The 21563-nt window shown below is 37.0% G+C and overlaps 1 protein-coding gene across 1 annotated transcript in view; it reads right to left on the bottom strand.

The window, feature by feature from the left end:
* Vwde (von Willebrand factor D and EGF domains) overlaps positions 1-21563 on the bottom strand; it is a 61358-nt gene that overhangs the window by 15267 nt on the left and 24528 nt on the right. Inside the window, exons 14-26 of the mRNA XM_090332231.1 lie at positions 21148-21398; positions 19610-19829; positions 19348-19485; positions 15341-15901; positions 14703-14798; positions 14524-14619; positions 12731-12826; positions 11727-11822; positions 8822-8917; positions 7698-7793; positions 7508-7603; positions 6304-6399; positions 4111-4214 (exon numbers count right to left, since the gene is read on the bottom strand). Of these exons, the coding sequence (XP_090188357.1) occupies positions 4111-4214; positions 6304-6399; positions 7508-7603; positions 7698-7793; positions 8822-8917; positions 11727-11822; positions 12731-12826; positions 14524-14619; positions 14703-14798; positions 15341-15901; positions 19348-19485; positions 19610-19829; positions 21148-21398 (2042 nt within the window). The remainder of the gene's footprint in view (positions 1-4110; positions 4215-6303; positions 6400-7507; positions 7604-7697; positions 7794-8821; positions 8918-11726; positions 11823-12730; positions 12827-14523; positions 14620-14702; positions 14799-15340; positions 15902-19347; positions 19486-19609; positions 19830-21147; positions 21399-21563) is intronic.

Consider the following 21563-nt stretch of genomic DNA (forward strand, 5'->3'; position numbering starts at 1 on the left):
TGGCATGTTTGCATTACATGCTTAATATACTCCCTGTCAAAATGCTTGTTTTGCATTTAAGGGTATATTTTCTTGTAACTGGGGATCTAGCACCATCTACAGGCAAGGTCTTCATCTCCAGCAGAAGTACTTTAATAAAAATTAAAATGGAGGATGCAAATTATTTCCAGAATCAGAGATTGCTTTTGTTTTCACAAAAAGAAGAAAAGAAAGAGGAGGAAGAGGAGGAGGAGGAGGAGGAGGAGGAGGAGGAGGAGGAGGAGGAGGAGGAGGAGGAGAAGAACAAGAAGAACAAGAACAAGAAGAATAAGAGGAGGAGGAGGAAGAAGAAGAAGAAGAAGAAGAAGAAGAAGAAGAAGAAGAAGAAGAAGAAGAAGAAGAAGAAGGAGAAGCAGCAGCAGCAGCAGCAGCAGCAGCAGCAGCAGCAGCAGCAACCACTGTCAAAGGGCAATGCAGTTTTCCCTCCCCTTTAAAAAATTCTCTCAAAACATTATCAGTGTCATTTAATAACTACACTAGGGTAATTCTGAACTACACAGGGAGACATTATTTCTAAAAAGCATTATAGTTTACAATGTCATATACTTAAGTCTTGCATTCAGGACCCATTCTGTCTAGCCAGAGAGGTACAGCAACTGTGATCCAAAATACTTTAAAATAAACAAAAGGTCCACAAACAGAAGAAGGAAAGAACTCTTAGGAATAAATATTGTAGCATAATACTAATTTGTCATCTTTATACTAACTTAGTTTTATAATAGAGTTTTTACTTATTTATTTTTGGAATTAGAAATTGAGCCCAGGGTCTCATGCATACTTAGCACTCTACCACTATGATACATCCCCAGATGTAATTAATAGTATTTTTTTCCCTGCTAGTCCCAGGGTTTGAATTCAGGACCTGGGAATTATTCCTGAGGATTTTTTGCTCAACGTTAGTGCTCTAGCACTTGATCTACAGCTCTGCTTTCAGCTTTTTAGATAGTTCAGAGTTTCATGGGCTTTCCTGCTCACAATCCTCAGATCTCAGCTTCCTGAACAGCTAGAATTACAGGCATGAACTACCAATGCCCAGTGAATTTATAGTATTTTTAAAAATTGCATGTGAAAGGCAAAAGTGCCTGGGGCCTGCTAAGGTTGTATTGGTCAAACTAGAGGTTAACAAAAGGTACTGCTCTTCCTAGGGCCTTGTGAGCATTGCTGTTACATGAGTTCATATACAAGACACAGAGCACCAAACTCCAAAACACAGGCTACTAGTTTAGGAACACTTCTTGAAATATGTTCCATTGAAAATAATTCTTCCCATAAATGAAACAATGGAAGTCTCCTATTTTCCAGCAAAACCATAAAATAAAAAAAAAGATACATGGGAAGGTGATATTTTGACAAGTGGTCTTGAGCCATTAAAACCTATTGAAATTTAATTTTTTTAATAGCTGACCACTATGCTGTTGAAAAAAAGGAGAAACCCTAGTGGTCAGATACACATGCTTTCAAATATAGTCACTGCAATGTGGATGTGGTAGAATGCTAGCTAACCAGGAAATGTTTTTGGTCTTTGATGTCTTTGTTAAATGGGGATACAACTCTTTTATCGAAAGTTCTGTGAAGTCTATTTGACTCATATCATGACCAGTATACATAGTTTTAGTTTGCTTTCCACTAATTAGCCTAATCTAATTTCTTCCTTTGAATTTATCATAGCATAATTGGCCTACTTCCAATCAAGAAGGTATTATTTATCATTCTCACAGCTCCTTCTCTCTCTTTCTCTCTCTCCCCCTCAAAAAATGCTAATAATCACATCCACAGTCAGGTAGAGTTTTTATTGAGGGTCAGGTAAAGTTTTTGTTTTGTTTTATTTTTGGTGATGTAGACTGGATATCTCAGAATCAGCTTCTTCAACCTTCAGCAGCCCCTCTATGTCTCCATTCTCATTGCTCAGGTCTTCCAATTTCTTCATGAGCCTCTAATTCTACATTCAGTTTGTGCATTGAATACTGTATGTCTTGGAGACACCTAGTGGCTTATATTATGCTGACTGAACTCTGGTGATACAGTCACAGGACTGAGAAAATACTCTGTTTTATTAAATATTACACATGACTTGGGTATTAGAGACATATCCCAATATGTGAAGAGTAGAGCACATTTCAAAGTCAGATTCAGGACATCTGGATTTCTTTTTCAGTGTTCTCCAACAAGGAAAATATAAATCCGTATTTTGTAGATTCTTTGTTGTTTACAAGATCTTTAAAATGATCCTCAAATAAACATCAGGAGTTATCTTTCAACTTTGCACAAAATTTGAGTTCTTAAGGTATAGGTTTATAATTCATACACTTGATGGTCACTCAATGTAGTTTTACCTGTAATAAGACAAGGAAAATCAAGTATCAATAAACCACAAGAAACCCTCACTCAATTTTCTCCCTCGTCTCTCTGACATGATACACAAAGCTCTTTTCTGTCTTCCACTACATTTAGTACTGTTTTCATATAACATGGATCTAATCAGGATCATATTTAAAGATCAAAGAAACTGGGATGACATTTCAAGTTTTTTTTAATGTATTTTTTGTCAGGATAATGTATAGAGGGGTTACAGTTATATTCATGAAGTAATGGGTACTTTACTTCTAGAAGCTTGATACTCCTTCTGATGTTTTTGTCCCCCTTTCCCTCCCTCACCTTCCCAACCATCTTGTTTTCCTTCTAATAAACATACATACAATATACCAGGAACTTTAGGATATGGAAACAAGAGGCTTATCTTTGTGATTTTTGTTCTTAATGTACTATGTGAAGTTATTTCTTTCCCCTCTTATGCTTAATCTCATGTGGCTTTTATTTTTTATTTGTCCTGCTAAGAAGAATTCTTTTTACCTTGTGTTTAAGGCCAAAGGAATATTAAGAGCAAACAGAAATAATGATACCAGTTAGCAAAAGAAGAATGACCAATGAAGAACTGAAGATGAAAATCTCAGAGGGCAGGTTACAGCCATGCTGCCCTCTCACTAGATTTTCTTTCCCTTTTCCTTCCCCATAACCTGCTCTTTTCCATTGGATAGTTCCAGGGACGTCCTCAGAAGTAATACTAATGGGAATGGAGATGATCGGTGACTGATCACAAGAGGTAAATTCATATAGAAGAAGCAGAATATAAACTAGGTATTGGCAACTCACTTCTGTAATCCTAGCTACTCAGGACACTGAGATCTGAGGAACATGTTTTGAAGCCAGCCTAAGCACTGTGCCTGTGGCACTGTGACTCAGAGCTAGCTAGTGATAAAACTCAGGCACAGTGCCCAGACCCTGAGTTCAAGCCCCTTGACTGACAAAAAAAGTCTTCATCTCCAATTAACTAGCAAAATGCTAGAATACAGACATGGCTCAAGTGTTCCAACACCAGCTATGAGTAAGAAAGTCTAATGAGAGTGGGAGGCCCTGAGTTAAAATCCTAGCACTGGCATAAACAACAAAAAAGACAAAACAGAATATAGAGAAATGTAGTTTTGTACTGTCAAAGTGTGGTTAAAATGTTTTTGAGGGGAAAGAAGGTTTATTTAGGCTATCAGAGAAAATAATGAGAATAAACAAATTTTAGTGGCACATGACCTGCTGGAAAGTTATGTCTTCCCCCCAGTCAGTGAAGTAGTGACTCATTAAAGAGAATGTGTTTAGTTAGTTATAGTTCCAGGGCTCAAATAATCACTCTACCAAATGAGCCACATTCCCTACCTCTGTTCAGCTCTTGGCAGAGCATGAAGCAATGGTGTTTTATGTGCACACCATAGATTATTTGCTATTTCAGTCGTGTTATACTTGATAGTTGTGTTTACATATTGAAATTAAGTCTAGGGATTGGGGTGTGGCTCAGTGATAGGAGGTAACATTGGCCTCAAGTGTTTAAGGATGTGTGTTTGGTCCTCGGTGATGGAAAATGAAAAGATAAACCTAAGGTAATTTTGGCCTTTTAAGCAAATATCAAATCCTTGAGTATTTTCTATTTTGGAAATAAAAGCATTAAAGTAGCTGGTAACTGACTAGAAGAGATCTAAAGCTGTCAGAAGGTTTTACTTATTTTCCCTTTACAACTTAAAGTACCTGTATCTTCTTCTCACATTTGACCCCAGAATATCCAGAGCGGCAAGAGCACACATTGGGAAATGCACACCGGCCTCCATAAAGACACTTCACATTACAAATTGCTGCAATGTGAAAGTACAAAAATTGTTGTTTTTTTTTGAAATTTTATGCTTATGGACTTATTCCAATGACTTAAAGCTAGTTAGCAACTGGACCACAATGGTGACTCTAAGAAGTTATCATATTATTCAATATACACATGCATCAATACATCAATAGTATTCTGTGAATAGGTACAAGTTTTACTTGTCACTTAAAAATAAGTAAAGTAATGATCTGTGGCCAAAAGAGAAAAAATTATTGTGAGGCATATTTTTATTTTAGCAGTTGTAACACAGTAAAGAAGAAACAAGTGGAGAGTAATCTATTAATAACAATCTATAAGTGGATCCAGCCTATGCATTCTTAATGTTCAGAAAACACACACACACACATACCTGTACACCCATCACATAAAACAAAATACCTCAAACTCAAACAACAGTTTTACAATTACATGAATATGATTAGAGATAACCAAAATTTCTCTGGCTATGTTTTTTGTTTTGTTTTGTTTTATTTTTGCCATTTTGGGGGCTTGAACTCAGGGCCTGAGCACTGTCCTTGGACTTTCTCAAGGCTAGAGCTCTATCGCTTGACTCATAGCACCACTTCTGGCTTTTTCTATGTATGTGGTACTGAGGAATCGAACCTGGATCTTTGTGCATGCTAGGCGAGCACTCCACCACTAGGCCAAACTCCCAGGCTCTTTGGCTATGTTTTCAAGTGTTTGAAATATATGAGCCTTCAAGAAGAATGTAAGTCAATATCAGAAGACAGTGTTCATAACTTTCTTTTCAACCACCTTAGCAAAACTTTCAGAGCTGGAAGGCAGGTGTAATGATGCCTGCCTACAGTCCTATCACTAAGGAGGCTGAAACAAGAAAATCTCCAGTTCTGGGCCAGCCTGGGTTACAAGGTAAGAGCCTGTCAGATATGTAAAATAAAATTGCAAGTGGTAGGCACTAAGGGTTCATGCTTGTGATCCTACCTACTTGGGAGCCTGATAATAGTAAGACTAAAGTTTGTGTCAGCCTGGCAGAAAAGTTGTCAAGAGCCAACATGACTCTTGGTTGAGCACAGGGGCATAGAGATTGAGAACACGAGGATCAAAATTCCAAGCAGCTCTGGACCAGGATTTCCTAAGAGTTTCATCTAGGTGGAAAGAAACTGAGCACAGTTTGCTTGTCATTGTAGCAACGATTGGAAGCCCAAAGTAAAAATATCCTGGCCCAGGTACATATTTGGGCAGAAGGTAACACTTAAAGCAATGAGTAAAAAGCAAAGTTGGAGAAGTGGCTGAGTGACAGAGAGCCATCCTAGGAAGAATGAGGTCCTGAGGTTCAAAAGAGATTGAAAAGGAAGACCCATTCTTCTAGTACAAAGGTACAGTCATGTTGCAGGTATTGATTTCTATTTATCGTACACTTGCCGGCAGTGTGAAATTATGCAGTAATATTTTTGAGGATTTATACTATTCCCAACTAAATTCATCTTTCTTAATTTTTCAACATATTATTTCAAGTTTCTATCTATATATCTTGATTCCATGTTGATTTTTTCTGTACCCTAAGATTTATCTACATAAAAAACTTACATCTCAGTCTAAATGTAAATATATAAAATACAGAAGAAAAGTAATCGAAGTTAATTATAGTTAGTGGTATTTGGAGTTATTTTGTATAATTTTCTAATATTTCTAATGATAAATATGTATATTATAAAATGGACTATGTAAAACTCTGCATATTAAAATGTTCTTTGCCTCCTCTGAGGAAACATCATTGGTAATCCAGCTATCAAAGTTTGAATGTATAAAATTTCAATACATTATATAATATATGGTCTTCTTCCTGTTTTCTTGTGAAACAAGAAAGTGAAAGAAACTTTCATTCTTGACAGAGAAGCAAGAGCTAGTTACAATTAACTTCTCAGTTTCTTATGTTAAGTAACTATAAAAGTCGCTAAGATTTACTTTTATTTCTAAAGCCAGTAGCTGATAAGGATTAGTAGGCCTGAATTTCCCCCATTATGGATTTCTCCTTAAACGGTAATAATTGCTACAGGTTCTGCTTCAGAATGTGGTAGAAAAGAACCCCGCGGGCAGCTTACGTATTTGACAGCGCCCCCCTTCCCAAGAGGGAGGACAGTGACACACCCCAGGAGCGACGCATTCACCTCCGTGTTTACACTTCTGAAAGCAGGCAGCTGCAAATACAGATGCAAACACAGTGACATTTTAAATGACTGGTCAAATCACAATAACTCATTAAAGAGGAACATGATGTGCAGTTGAAAGTCAAGGATGAAAAGATCTTTTTCTTTTCTTAACACTTTAGCAAGAATATCTTGGAGGGGACTGCATTTTCTGGAACCATGGGATTTTAGTGGATACACAGTGTTCCATGTGCGGTATGATTTCACGTTTCCTCAGTTGGTAAGGTGTTTACTTTCCTTCTCAGTTTTCACTTCAGTCAGAATGATATGATAGCTGATCATTTTATAATTCTCTGTCAATGAAACATTGGAACGAAGAGAGTCACCATCAACCAGAGTAAAAGGCAATGGAATCCCACTTTGGGATTTATGTGGACTTCATAAATATATTCATGATATGTTCCTCTCCCCTTTACTTCTGACTAGGAGACCCAGACACTAAAGACTTGTTAATTATTCTGCAAACATAATTGAAAATGTATATTTTCTTTTCTTTTTCATTCTTTCTTCCTTCTTTTCTTTCCTTTTATCTTTCTTTTTCTTTATTCTTTCTTTCTTCCTTTCTTTTTCTGTCTTTCCCTTTCCTTCCCTCCTTTCATTCTTTCTTTTTCTTTCTGTACTGGGACTTGAACTCCAGGCTTCCTGCTTTCCCTTGGCATTTTAGCTCAAGGCTAGCATCCTACCACTGGAACCATGCCTCTGTTTTCAATTTTTTCCCCTCTCTCTGTCTCTGTCTCACTCTGTCTCTGTCTCTCTCTGTCTCTCCCTCCCCCTCTCTTTCATTAATTAGCACCAAGAGGCCCATAGACTTTTCTGCTAGGACTGACTTTGAGCCAGGGCTCTTAGATCTCAGCTTCTTGGGTAGCTTGGATTACAGACCTGAGACACCAGCGCCTGGCTTATTGATTTTTCTTTTTCTTTTCATTGTCATTTTGTTAGTTGCCTTTTGTTTTTACTGTTAGCCTGGAAAAGTGGGGTAGGAGGACTTTGCCTTTTACTGTCTTGCAAAAAGAAATAGTCTAAAGCAATAAAAAGAGGCAGAAGAAACAAGGGGCAATGCAGGTTTTAGCATTGTAAGTGTATTCGTGAATCATCTTACGTGTGCTACATCGTTTCCCACTCCAACCAGAAGGGCAAGAACAAATGTTTGGTCCCACACATTTGCTACCATTCATGCACATAGGGTCACAGATACCTGCAGGTGGAAGCATGAAATGTCAGTCTTACGGCAATTGTCATTTTACGTTTGCATGTCTTGTGGTTTGCAAATATGTTCCATGCTAGCTTACTTTTCTGGCATCTCTTTCCAGTGTATCCTTCACGGCAGACACACACGTTGTTTCTCAGGCAGCGGCCACCGTTCTTGCAGCGAGGGTGACAGATGGCTGGAAGAGCACAAGGCCCCAGTGCAGGACCAGTACATACTCCATTATTACATATTGCATTATACATTTGTTATCAAAGGAGCCATAAGTCAGAAGAATGTGCAATTAAAATAAAAGATTATGCCTGCAAGCCATTAAGTCGCCCTTTGTAAATAATAAAATATAATGCTAAAAGCCATAAGCCACCAGTAGGTTAGCATTATTTGAAATGTATAACAAATAGAGTCTTCTTTGGGATTATACTACGTATATTATGAACCTTAATTTAGGTTTTTCCACCCTGCCAAAGTAAAACGGAGAATGATCTGGATAAAACCAAGGGAAAAAGGCAAAGTAATTTGTTTGTTCTCAAGAAAATTAGTAGAACTTCAACAATTTGTCACATGACATAACAGAGATGTTAGAAAGCACTTTAATACAATTTCTCAATAGCTAGTAAGGTTCTGAGGCAGAGTTTTATATGAGTGGCTCCTGAGAATGCTGGATAAGAATCTTAGTAATAATGAATTACTGGAATGATTCCCTCCATATTTAGAATAATAACTGAAGTTGGTCTTCTGTAATTTTTTTGGTGCCAGTCCTGGGGCTTGAACGCAGGGCCTGAGCACTCTCCTTGGGCTTTCCTCAAGGCCTTCTCTCTACCACTTGAACCACAGCACCACTTCTACCTTTGTTTTTTCTATGTATGTGGTACTGAGGAATTGAACCGGGATCTTTGTGCATACTAAGCAAGCAATCTATCACTAGGCCAAACTCCTGGCCTGCACCTTTAGTCTATAAAACAGCAAATGCAAGTGCCAAGACTAAAACATATATTAAAGAAATACAACCATTTAGCTTGAGAACTCTAATGCATTTGCATGAAGTTGGTCATGGGTAGATAGCCACAAATGAAACATTGTAAGAAACAGAGGAAAATAATAAGTAGGATTTTCCTCTTCATAAGTTGTCTGGTATTGACTATAAACTTGTTGACCTGTTGTTGTCTAAATTATCTTTTTTGTCCTTAATAAAGAAAGAGCAATTACCATTCTGACACTGTGCTCCAAAGAATCCATTTGGGCAGAGACAAGTGTTTGGCTTGTAACAGGAACCACCATTGAGACAAACAGGCTCACACAAAGCTAATGAGCAGCAGGAGGGAAATAACCATAAAAGCATTAGTATTTTTTAAAATGAAATCTGCATAAAAGTATAAAATGGAACATAATGAAATATTTTATTTTTACTGCAAGTAAACCCCACAATCCAGCCCCACAATACATTATTAATTAGACTTTACTAAACACAGAGGAATAAAATATCTGCTTTGAAAGAATGTTAAGTATACAGATATTGGTAAGCTACAAATGTACAGTGTGTGATTATCATTCAAAGTGCTCTTGGAGAAGTGGAAAAAAAGGATCATAAGAGAATTAGGACAAGGATGGTTTACAATCTGTTCGATTCCATATGGCTGTGTGAACACTGTATTCAGGCCCTAGCGCAGGGTTTAAAAAGCATCCTTTGGTTTTGCTTTTCTACTTTTGCTTTGCTGTGAAAGGTATTCTCCAAGCTGTTTTTCAATCTAGATTTTACCCATCCACCAATGTCCATGTCAAGTACTATTTTCCTCCAAACTCAACTTGCCAGGGTTAATTTATGACCTTTGATTCAAACAACTATGCGCTCATTATATTCTTTATAAGTCTTTGTCTCAGTCTTTTCAGAAATATCCCTGCCTCCTTCGCTCATGATATGCCTTCTCCAAGAAAAGCAAAAGTCAACTTGTTGTTTTGTGCCCTTTACTTCATTCAAACTTGCCAAATTATAAATGTTGAATTAAATTTTCATTGTGTTTAGTTAGACTAAACACAATTACTCGCAAACATTGTTGTTGCTAAAGAAACTAGTCTTGATATTTTGATAGATGAAAGGAACAATATCATGTATGTGATCAGAATCACTTAGAGAAATTTTAATGAGATAGAAATCCATGTTGTGGAATTGCTGGTTATAGGGGAGCTCTATGTTAAGCCTTTTTAGGCACTGCCATACTGCTTTCCATAGTGGTTGAATGAGTTTGCACTCCCACCAACAGTGGCCACATCCCCTCCAGCATCTGTTGTTATTAGTTTTCTTGATCCTGGCCATTCTAACTGGAGTGAGGTGGAATCTTAGAGCTGTTTTGATTTGCATTTGATTTGATTGGCATTAACCCAATTATTCAGAAACAAGGACATACTAAATCGACTAGCACATTTCATTGCAGCACTATTTACCATAGCAAAGATATGGAACCAACCTAGATATCCCTCAGTTGATGAATGGATCAACAAGATGTGGTATTTGTACACAATGGAATTCTATGCTGCTGTCAGAAAGAACGACATCGCCCCATTTGTTAGGAAATGGAAAGACTTAGAAAAAATCATATTAAGTGAAGTAAGCCAGACTCAAAGGAACTTAGGCTCAATGGTTTCCCTCATTCGTCATAATCAGTAGAAACCTTGGGCTCTCCTAGCAGAGATTTGCAATAGAGCAAAACCTGGATACATAAGGCCATATAGTATGACACTAAATGAAAGGACATCTAGGATATAGAAACAAAAGTCATACAATGAATGATTGCTGTCTTTAAGGTACTATGTTATCTCTCATCTCTTTTGCTGTCCCTTGGTTATCTCATATTGTTACAGTATTTCTCTTTGTTATCTGGTATATCGGATATATTTGTATTTGGTTATTTGAAATTGGATAGGGAAGGGGGAAAACAAGATGAGGAGTAGGGGTTGGGGGGAGGGGAAATGGGAACCAAGACATATGAAAGGGTATCAATGTATGTGAAATAATGCACCTTCTATCTGGCAAATATCACATAACCCTTTTATTAATTACAATAAAAAATATATGAAAAAAATAAAGCAAAAAAAAGAAATCCATGTTGTGATTAAACACAAAATCTTAAACCTAGACAACAAAAGATCAATGTTCATGTTCTATGTCCATGTCAAATTCAATGTTCAATGTTCTATGATAATGTTCAATGTTCTATGTTCATGACAAGTAAGTGGAGGAGAGAAGCAAAAGAAAAATCTAGTATTGATTAGAAAGGATAACAATAATGTTATAAGATGCTATTTAAGTTCCAATAAAAAAATGAGGATGGGGACAAGGAGTTTGGCCTAGTGGTAGAGTGCTTGCCTACCATGCATGAAGGCCCAGGTTTGATTCCTCAGTACCGTATACATGAAAAAGCAGTTCTGTGGCTCAAGTCGTAGAGCACTAGCTTTGAGGAAAGCCCAAGGACTGTGCTCAAGCCCTGAGTTAATCGCCAGGATTGGCAAAAAAAAAAAAAAAAAAAAAAAAAAAAAATGGGGATGGGCAGGAGTATGACCTAGTGGTAGAAAGCTCATCCATCCAGCATGCACAAAGCCCTGAGTTTGATTTCTCAGTACCACATATACAGAAAAAGCCTGAACTGGCACTGTGGCTCAAGTGGCAGAGTGCTAGCCTTGAGCAAAAAGTGTTCAAAAATAGTGCCCACTGCCCTAAGTTCAGGCCTAAAGACTGGCAAAAAAAATGAGGAAATATAAGCACTTAAAAAATATGCCATGGGCCAGGAGTTTGGCCTAGTGGTAGAGTGCTTTCCTAGCATGCACGAAGACCTGGGTTCGATTCCTCAGTACCATATACATAGGAAAAAAGCCAGACATGGTGTTGTGGCTCAAGTGGTTGAGCTCTAGCCTTGGGAAAGCCAAAGGACAGTGCTCAGACCCTGAGCTCAAGGCCCAGGACTAGCAAAAAAAAATGAAAAAAAAATGTCATAACCATCTTGTTAGATCAGTGTGTGTGTATGTACACACACGTGTGTGTACTTAAGTGTAATTATGTAAGATATTGGGACATTTTCTGTCTTTAACCCACATGTCATTGGAAATTGTTATGATTTACCTGTATTGCAGGTGGGTCCATACCAGCCTGGCTTGCACTGGCAGACATCTTGTGCAAGACATTCACCGCCATTCTCACAGTGCCTGTTACAAACCTCTGAAGTCATGGAATAAGAGAAGACAAAAGACAAATGTTGAGATAGACAAATGTTGGCTAGTACCTAAGTAGCTCATAACTGCCACACACATCTGCTAATAAATAGACCACAAGGAAAGATGGAACCTAAAAGAGAGTTTAGTCCTAGATGCTTCCCAAGACCACTGAGCTAAATATTCATGTAAACAGACATAATAAATGAGAGAGACTTGAATAAGGAGAAAGAGGGAGGGGAGGAAGGGGTCTATGTTGGAGTGGGTGAATTTGTTCAAACTGAACTGAGAACATGTATAAAATATCACATTAACACCACCCCATATTATAAATATGCTAACTCAGAAACAAAAACACCAATACATATTCAAAAAATAATAAAAAAAGGAATATTCATATGCAAGTTTACATATTTGACTTCTATTTTAATACAAAAGGACCAGAGGTAGGATTCAGTGTAGAATTAACCTCAGAGACCAAAAAGAATTTTATTTTAGCTCTGAGGTTTGACCTTAAGGCCTTGCTTTTGCAAGATAGATACTGTGCCCATGAGCAACACCCTTTAATTAATTTCTTCTTTAATTAATTTCCAATTGGCCTGGACCCTAATCCCCTCATTTATACTTCTGTGTATACAGCTCACTGGGGCTGTATTGATTGACTTGAGGTTTCGTAAACCCAGGCTAGCCTCCAACCTTAATCTTCCTAATCTTAGTTTTCCAAGTACCTAGAATTACAGGTCCGAGCCACCATGCCCAGAAAAAATGTCCTTGCCTTTATACTGATCATCTACAGTTGTTCGCGGTGCTATCCAGCATCACAAGTCACAAATGGATATTTTTACTCAGGACTTGGGTTTATTTCATCAAAGGAACAAGTTCATTATACTCCAACCACACAGGATCTTTGCTTACTTGTTTCACACCTGGGTCCCACAAAACCGTAAGCACAAGTGCAGAGGTTGCCAGACACGCATGTGCCACCATGTTGACAGGGAGGGTTGCAATGTTCTGTAGACACAGATTGCACTGGTGAGTCAGATCTCCATAATGATAATTAATATGTACACACATATATATATCATAAACACAATAAAGCTTTAAAAGAGCAATTTATAGTGGACTCGGTTCTGCAGTACTGACTATATGGATTTACACCTCTGAAGCATTCACTGGTGTGTTTTGGTTTATAAAAGAAGCCTAGCGAATGCTTCACTGACAGGAATGTAAGCCATTTATGAAAAACTTTTATTAACTGGGTGGAAACATATGATGTTACACTTCTCCTGAAAACTGAATCTTAGGTTGTATTTCTGTACTATAAAAAGAATATGTTCTTACACCCTATTAGTGGTGAAATCTTTTACTAGTTTACCCTAAGTTTACATTCATTTGCTAAGTTGTTGTTGTGTCCCTAAAGCATATTACAAATTCATCTTAATCAAAATTGCATGTGCCATGTACTAGAATAGATTTTTATTTTAGAATGTTTATATTAAATTTATTTTGCACTGTCTTTAAATAGTTGTAGCAGATTTTTCAAATCAGCATGTTAGTTCATGAATATGATGTATCTTGGTCTGTGTCACCGCTTCCATCAATGTCCTTCCTACATCTGTCCCAGGCTTGCTCACCCATTTCTCACAAGTTCCTGGTTCCATTTCCATACATGTACCTTGAGTGCCATGACTATATTTGCTTCCTTCCCCTTGGGCTCCTCACCCAGAAAAAATATTCATTTTATCAAAAATGATAAATCATTGCTCAAATAAGTTCTATCCTGGAAAATTTTCCCCTATATGAAATATATTCTTTTAAAGAAACTTTTAAAAACAATGATAAATTTATGCTAGTCCATAAATTATCCACTTAACATTTCAGCTAAAGTAATGCAAGCTAAAGAATTATAGACATATTTTTTCATATATTTTTATTGTAATTAATAGAAAGGTTACATTATATTCACCAGATAGAAGGTGTATTACTTCACGTGCATTGATACCCTTTCTCCTTATACATAATTTTATAATAGTGTTTGTTTATCTTTTTGTTTATGTGGTACCAAGGAATTGAACTCTAAGCCTCATGCATGCTAAGCAAGCCTTCTACCACTAAGGCATGTCTATAAACCAAATATACTTATATAATTGCTTTTTAAGTTTCTTTTTGCTACCTCATAGTATTTAATTACTTTCCATGCAATTTTTGAATCATCTTTGGTAAGTCAATTATCATTTTGCCACAATATTTATAGTGATACAATAACTTACAGCTAAATCCCAAAAGTGACTTTGGAAGATAATTTTACCAAAGATAAAGTAATGCTTCCCCGCCCCCATGCCCCTTAGATCTCTGATTCTTGATGTTCAGTACTTTTTAAACCCTACAATGACTTATTTTAGAAAAAAAATAGAGTCATGCACTTACATTAATACTACACCTCAATACATGCACAGGAAAACTGAATTATCCTTTTCCAACTATGTTAAAGAAAGTAAAAAGAGTGAGAGAGTGAGTAGGCAGGAAAGAGAATGTGGAAAGGAATGACATTGAGCAAGACGCATTGTATTCCCAAACTGCTTTGCTAAATGCCAACAGCTTTGTAAAACTGTGCAATGTCATTAAAAATGCAAGTAGTACAATAAATATTCAGAAAGAAAGTAACACTAATTCTAGCTCCATTATTGCTTTTTCATTTGAATCATCACCTTCAATGCAGGTTGCTCCACCATATCCCGGAGGACATTCACACACATGAGGCTTTACACATTTCCCATGGTTTTGGCAAGCAGGCTGACATATCGCTACGTAAAATAAAGCCAAGGATTTAGAAAACTCCATTCTCAATTGTCAATTGATTATGCAAACAAGGCAGTGCTGTACCTACCAGTTTGGCAATTAGAACCAGCATAGCCTGCTTTACATCTGCACGTGTTGGGGGCCACACATTCTCTGCTTTTCCCACATGGGTGTCTACAAATAGCTGCATGAATCAAGCAAAAAAAAAATTGACTGTGTAGATAGTATAGTATGCAGAGGCTCCTTTTAGTTAGTTATGATACAATTCAATTTTTCTCAAAGTCTATTAGTTTGATAAATCAGATAACTGCAATGAACCACAGTGATCCATCATTTTGTTTTCCTTCACAATTCTTATATTATTAGAAAGAAGGAAGAAATGGCTAGCAGAGTAAGAACATTGTATGTAGAAATTACCCCCAAGGCAGTACCTAAAGTTGAAAGAATACAATTTTCAAAAACTAAGGAAGTTCCAGCACTTAGCAGAATACTATTAGAAACTTTATCATATGTAATGTCAATTTTATGGCATAATTAAGTCACACAGAAGGTTTCTATAGAGCTTGGTGCATACCCACTATGTATATTTAAAATCAACTCAGGAAAAGCCCCTTTTCTTTCAAAATATAATAAAAATGGATGGAATAAATAGAAATTAGTAAACAAGAAACCTATCTTCTTAGTTATGTGAACTATATAGTTCACATTTAAGAATTTTCATGCTACCTTTGCAATTGACACCATCACCATAGTACCCCAGAGGGCAGCGTCCACACTTGAAATGGCCATCTCTGGTTGGTATGCAGGAAACGCCAAGAAAACAGGATGATTTTGTGCAAATTGATATTTTGGTTGATCCAGACTTTCCTGTCAAAACTATCATTGCTTGAGTCACTGGTGCTGCAGAGGCAAACTGGGAGTAGGCTTGGAGAGATGTGTTAATCTGAGATTGATGTCCACTCATCTCTGTTTGGATCATACTCTGGAAAACATCCTTTACATCACTATGGGTGCTGTTTGGATGAATATTTAAAAGAATACTGTTGTTTGCAGGAGCCTGTAGCTCATCCAGACTCAGATTTGCACTGAGAAACTTGTCCATGTATTTATAACCCAACATCTGAGGAGAAACAGCTTTCTTCAAATTATCCAGGAGAGCTATATTTGAGTTTGATGGCACGTCAGAGATGCTGGTTGTGATGAAGGGGATTTTGGTAATAGTGGGAGTCTGGGTAAAGCTTGTACCTGTCACTGAATGCTCTTTTTGAGGTGGCTGAAAATTCAAGTCTAAACAACCAAAAGGAAATAGAGATGTTAGCCAATTACATTTATTAATGTTGCACTGTAGCATGATATAACTGAGTTATGGTGCTTTGCTTAAGAACTTCAATGGCTATAACACCATCCTAGGAACCACAAAGTAGGTTTTTGAAGGTTGTGATATTGTTTCTGTCTTCAAGAATCTTCTAAGCTATTAGGTGACCCAAGGCATCAGAGAATTTTAGCTACTATAGAAGATTAAAAATAATAAATTAATAAGTTCCCAAGAAATCATTTTAATTGATTCTATTCCTTGTTCATTGTATGACATGAATGCAATTTTCTAGACTATAAAACAGAAGAATCCATAGATAAATAAGGAAAGAAATATATTTTTTACTGCATGTAGTTATGTGGTTTTCTAAAAGCAAATCAACCTAAAGAATAAATATTTTAGTCTTTTGAAGAACTGCCATACTGCTTTCCATAGTGGTTGAATGAGTTTGCACAACCACCAACAGTGTAGTAATGATCCCTCCTGGCCACATCCCCGCCAGCATCTGTTGTTATTAGATTTCTTGATCCTGGCCATTCTAATTAGAGTGAGGAAGAATTGCAAAACTGTTTTGATTTAAATTTCTTTTAAGGCCAGAGATGTTGAGCATTTCTTCATGTGTCTATAGGCCATTCTTATTTCTTCTTCAGAAAAGACTCTCTTTAAGTCTTTGGCCCATATTTTAATGGGATGGTTGTTTCTTTGAAGATTTGTTTTGGAGAGTTTCAATTATTTTTTAGCTGTAGATATATTTTAGATATGAGGCCTTTGTCTGTTGTATGACTAGTGAAGATCTTCTCCCACTCTGTGGGCTTTCTATTTAACTGCAGTTTAATACAGTCCCATTTGTCCAAAATTTCTTTAATTTGTGTGTTTCTGGGTCTTTATTAAGAAAGTTTCAGGGGCCGGGAATTTGGCCTGGTAGTAGAGTGCTTGCATAGCATGCACAAAGACCCAGTTTCAATTCCTTAGTACCACATGCATAGAAAAGAGCAGGAAGTGGTGCTCAGGCTCAACTAGTAGAGCTTTAGCCTTGAGAAAGTCCAAGGACAGTGTTCAGACCCTGAGCTCAAGCCCAGGACTGGCAAAAAAAAAAAAAAAAAAAAAAAAAAAAAGTTTCGACCTGTGCCAAGGAGACCTATTGTATCTCCTATTCATCCTTGTAAAGTTTTCAGAGCTCCCCTATGACCCAACAATTCCACTACTTGGCATTTACCCAATCATCCAGAAACAAGGACATACTAAACCCACTAGCACAAAGATGTTCATTTAAGCACTGTTTATCATAGCGAAGATATGGAACCAACCCAGGTGCCCTCAGTAGATGATTGGATCAAGAAGATGTGGTATTTATACACAATGGAATTCTATGCTGCCATCAGAAAGAATGACATCACTCTATTTGTAAGAAAATGAAAAGACTTGGAAAAAATCATATTAACTGAAGTAAGCCAGAACCAAAGCAGCATAGGCTCAATGGTTTCCCTCATTTTTAATAATTAGTACACAACTAGGACTTTCCTAGCAGAAGAATTCAAATAGCACAGAGCCTAGATACATAAGGCCATATAGGATGAGGCTGAATGATAGGATCTTAAGGATATGGAAATAAGAGCTTTATATCTTGTGATGATTATTCTCAATTTACTATGTTATTTCTCTTCTCTTTTGTTGCCCTTTGGTTAATCTCATGTGGTTACTGTATCTGACTTTGTTACTTGGCATATTGTACATTCGTTTATTTGTTTATTTGAAATAGGAAAGGTGGAAATAAAATGATTTGGGGGGAAGGGAAATGGGGACAAAAACATGAGAAGTAAAGCACCTACTACCTGGTGAATATAACTATAACCCTTCTATACAATACAATAAAAAGAATAACTGTTTTAGCCTGGTAGCAAATACATGGTAATTCTTACTTGTCATTAGAGTTGATATAATAATATTACTTACTAGAGGCATATCTGTTTGTTGGCTCAACAGAGCTTTCTCTCTGTTTGGTATTTTCACTATCCTCTTCCTTAATTAAGTTTTTGTCAGTCTTTGTGTAGTTAATAGTTTGTGTAGTAAATTCATTCAAAATATGTGTTGCAACTGTGTATTGATATACAGAAATAGATTAGAGTTCAGCTCATAAAACCAAAGAACAGTGCATGGGAGCATAAAATACTCATGTCACCTCGATTGCAATCTTCTCTGATTAAGGAATCAGTTGACATACTATCTCTTAGGCAAACCTTCTGCTAGAGAATTAATCCTATGGGTTGAATTCATCTTTAAAATCTAATCCTAATTATGACATTATTGGGAGATAAGGTCTTTAAAGGGATTAAAGTCACCCAAGTGAGCAGAAGGAGACCAAGGTCAAAAAGGACTTTTATCCTACAATGAGAAAGAGGAATTATTAAATCACATACAAAGGAATGGCCAGGAAGAAGAGAGCTTTCAGAAAGCCAGGAAGGTCTCCCTGAAACCATTTCAATCAGCACCTTCATCTGGAGCTTCTATCCAGAATTGTGAAAGAGGGAAAACAAACAAACAAAAACAAACAAAAACAAACAAACAAACAAAAAACAGTTGAATGAGCAGCATTCAGTTTCTGGTTCTCTGTCTGCTCCCACTGACAAAACTTTCTTTGTTTACTTTCTTATCACTCACACACCTCCGGTTAATTGTGCTCTTCTGGTTTATTCCTCAGAACTATGTCTTCCATGCTGCCGACTCCTGTGTGTCCCTTTCCCCTTATGAGTAGGCAATAACTTCAAGAAGAAGAATCTCAGAAATGAGATAAACACCGTTATGATCTTTCTTACCTTTAGACTGTTACCATTCTTTATTCACAAATGCCCTCTTCTTCTGTATTACTTAAAAATAATTTATCTAAAGTGAACATGTTACCTCTACTTTCAAAACTTTACATGACTCCCCCATTGTCTTTCAGCATCAACTATCACAGAAGCTCTCTTTGCTTCCTTTTCATAGTGAATTATTTAAAGGGCCGGGGCATCCTGTGGTGCTCCAGGCACTTGTGCCTTATCCTGGAATGCTTTCCTTTCTGTTGACCTGCAATTCCTGTAGTTCTAGCATAGATTACATATTTTCAGTTTCAAGTTCCTCCTTATTCTAACAGGTAGCCAGGATACTCTGTATAGTATTCCTTCTATTCACGTTGTTACTTCTATTCAAAGACACGGAATCCCTTATTGTATTACATGATGTCTAGTCATAGTCCTTGCTTCTCCATTCTTGCCTATTTCAGTCACCGGACATATTTCCTCTGCATTTTGTTCAGTATACAAGATGATGCATACATACCAAGGGAATACAGGAGTAAATGAGAGAACACAGTTAACTTGCTCAAATAAATTAAACGCAACAGAAAATATCCCACAGCAAAAAAGTAAATAGGAATTCTCACCATGACATATTTTCCCATCACCATATAATCCATTTGGACATGAGCCACAATAATAGGAACCAAAGGTATTGAGGCACTCTGTTCCTGGAAAGCAAGGCCCAGATTCACACTCATCAACATCTTCTTCACAGTTTTTTCCTATAGGAAATGAGACAAGCATTCATATAGTTTCTTCATGGTTATTCCTCGTGGCTATTCCAAGTTAGCTCTCCTTTGAAATTTGTTCACATTCTGATTTAGTTCATGAGGAACCAAAAGTTACCTTTGAACTCAGGTGGACAAACACAAGAATAACTGTGAATATCTCTGTGACAGCTGCCAAAGCCACAAGGGTTTGATTGGCACTCTCGGACATCCTCCTCACAAAGACCACCCCGGAAGCCAGGCAAGCAGACACACAGGTATGCACCAATCCCCAGAGGAAAGCTCCTATCAGACTCACAGGATCCACCATTCAAACAGTCACAAGACTTCACAGCCACCTACAAAAGAAAAAAAGAAATACTTTGAAATATAATTAATTTCCGTCAATGCCCCAAGAATTTTAGTAGGCATATGTACTTATTTTAGTGTATGATCATATCAGGTATTTTTAATATATACATATATATACATATATATATAACATATAATGGTAGTTAAAATAATTTAATAAGGCAATTTATGCCCAGGGTCAAGAGCATAACCAAAATGTACATACTGATGACAATAGTTCAAAGAAATGTTCTACAATGATCTACCTCTCCTTTTTTCCTTCCTTCCTTCTTTCTTTCCTTCCTTCCTTCCCTTCCTTGTTCCCTCCCTCCTTCCTTCCTTCCTTCCGTCCTTCCTTCCTTCCTTCCTTCCTTCTTCCCTTCTGTCCTTTCTTCTTTCTTGTACCAGGATTTGAAGTCAGGAGTGAATGCTTGCTACATAAGTGAGCTACCACTTGGGTCTTGATTCCACTCCCAAATTGTTTTTTTTTTTATCCTTTGTATTGTTGAGATATATTCTCTCTAAATAGTTTAAGCTAGCTTCATACTATGAAGTGTGAGTAGACATTAGATTTGTGATCTTCTAGCAGCAGTCTCCTGATTATAGGTACATACTACCATACTCAGTAAAAAAAGATGATCAACTGTTATAAAGGAAATTAAATACTTGGAGGGGGGACATCACCAACTAGGAAACCAATTAATTACTCAGATTATTCTCAAATCTAGAGAGATAATGAAGATTACTTCCTACATTATCATGACATGGAGTACATGCCCTTTCTAACACTGTGTCTAGAAAATTGTGTCCCCAGCCCCACAATAATTATGGCATAAAAACAGTCTACAAATTTTCAAAGCTCCTAAAGGCCACATTGAAAAATGAAAGAAAAGTAATTAGAATCCAAAATTCTTTTTTTTATTGTAATTAGTAAAAGGGTTACATGGTATTTGCCAGATAGAAGGTGCATTAATTCACATACATTGATACCTTTTCACATGTCTTGGTACCCATTACCCTCCCCCCACCCCCTCCACCCGTCTTTAATTTGAAGAAAGGTATAACTATTGACCTCATTTTAATAACAGGCTCTTGGTGAGGTGGACATGTGAGTGAGTTCTGCTTCCTTACAGTAGTAAGCACAGAATAAAATGGTGGTGATTATTTAGATCCAAGCTTCTGAGCTAGACAGTTGCTAAAGTTTCATGTTCTTACAAAGAACTGTCAAGCATACAATGTTAAAGAACTTTATTGCTGTTTGAAATTAAGACCACACTTTGTCATTAGCTGAGGATATAGTGATACTAATGTAATTGCAAGTCTGACCTGAATTGTGACATTTATCTCAGAGCCACACTCATCTCGAAGGTGTAGAGAGAATGGTGGGGGAGTCTGCGCCTCTGCTTTCCACGTAAGAAGTCCTGCAGAGGATAAACTTGCTCCTTCAGGACCAGAATCCAGTGTAAAATGGATCTCAGAGCCTTCTGGATCAAGGGCCATTATCTGGTACTCAAAAATTTCTCCATAAAACATCTGTAGCTTGTCTTGCAAGTTTTGAATTATAGGGGGTTGGTTTCCTGTAACAGAGACAGCATTTAACTTTGTGCCTGTTGTAAAAAAGAAATATTCTGAGACTCCAATAGAAACAGGCTATTGAACTTGACCTCTGATAAAAAGCTCTATTAGCTCCTTTCAGTTTTTTTATTCTAATTAATAGAAGGGTTACATTGTATTCTATGCCA

The sequence above is a fragment of the Megascapheus bottae genome, chromosome 5, assembly GCF_031878675.1.
Source record: "Megascapheus bottae isolate mThoBot1 chromosome 5, mThoBot2.hap1, whole genome shotgun sequence".
Classification (NCBI taxonomy): Eukaryota; Metazoa; Chordata; class Mammalia; order Rodentia; family Geomyidae; genus Megascapheus; species Megascapheus bottae.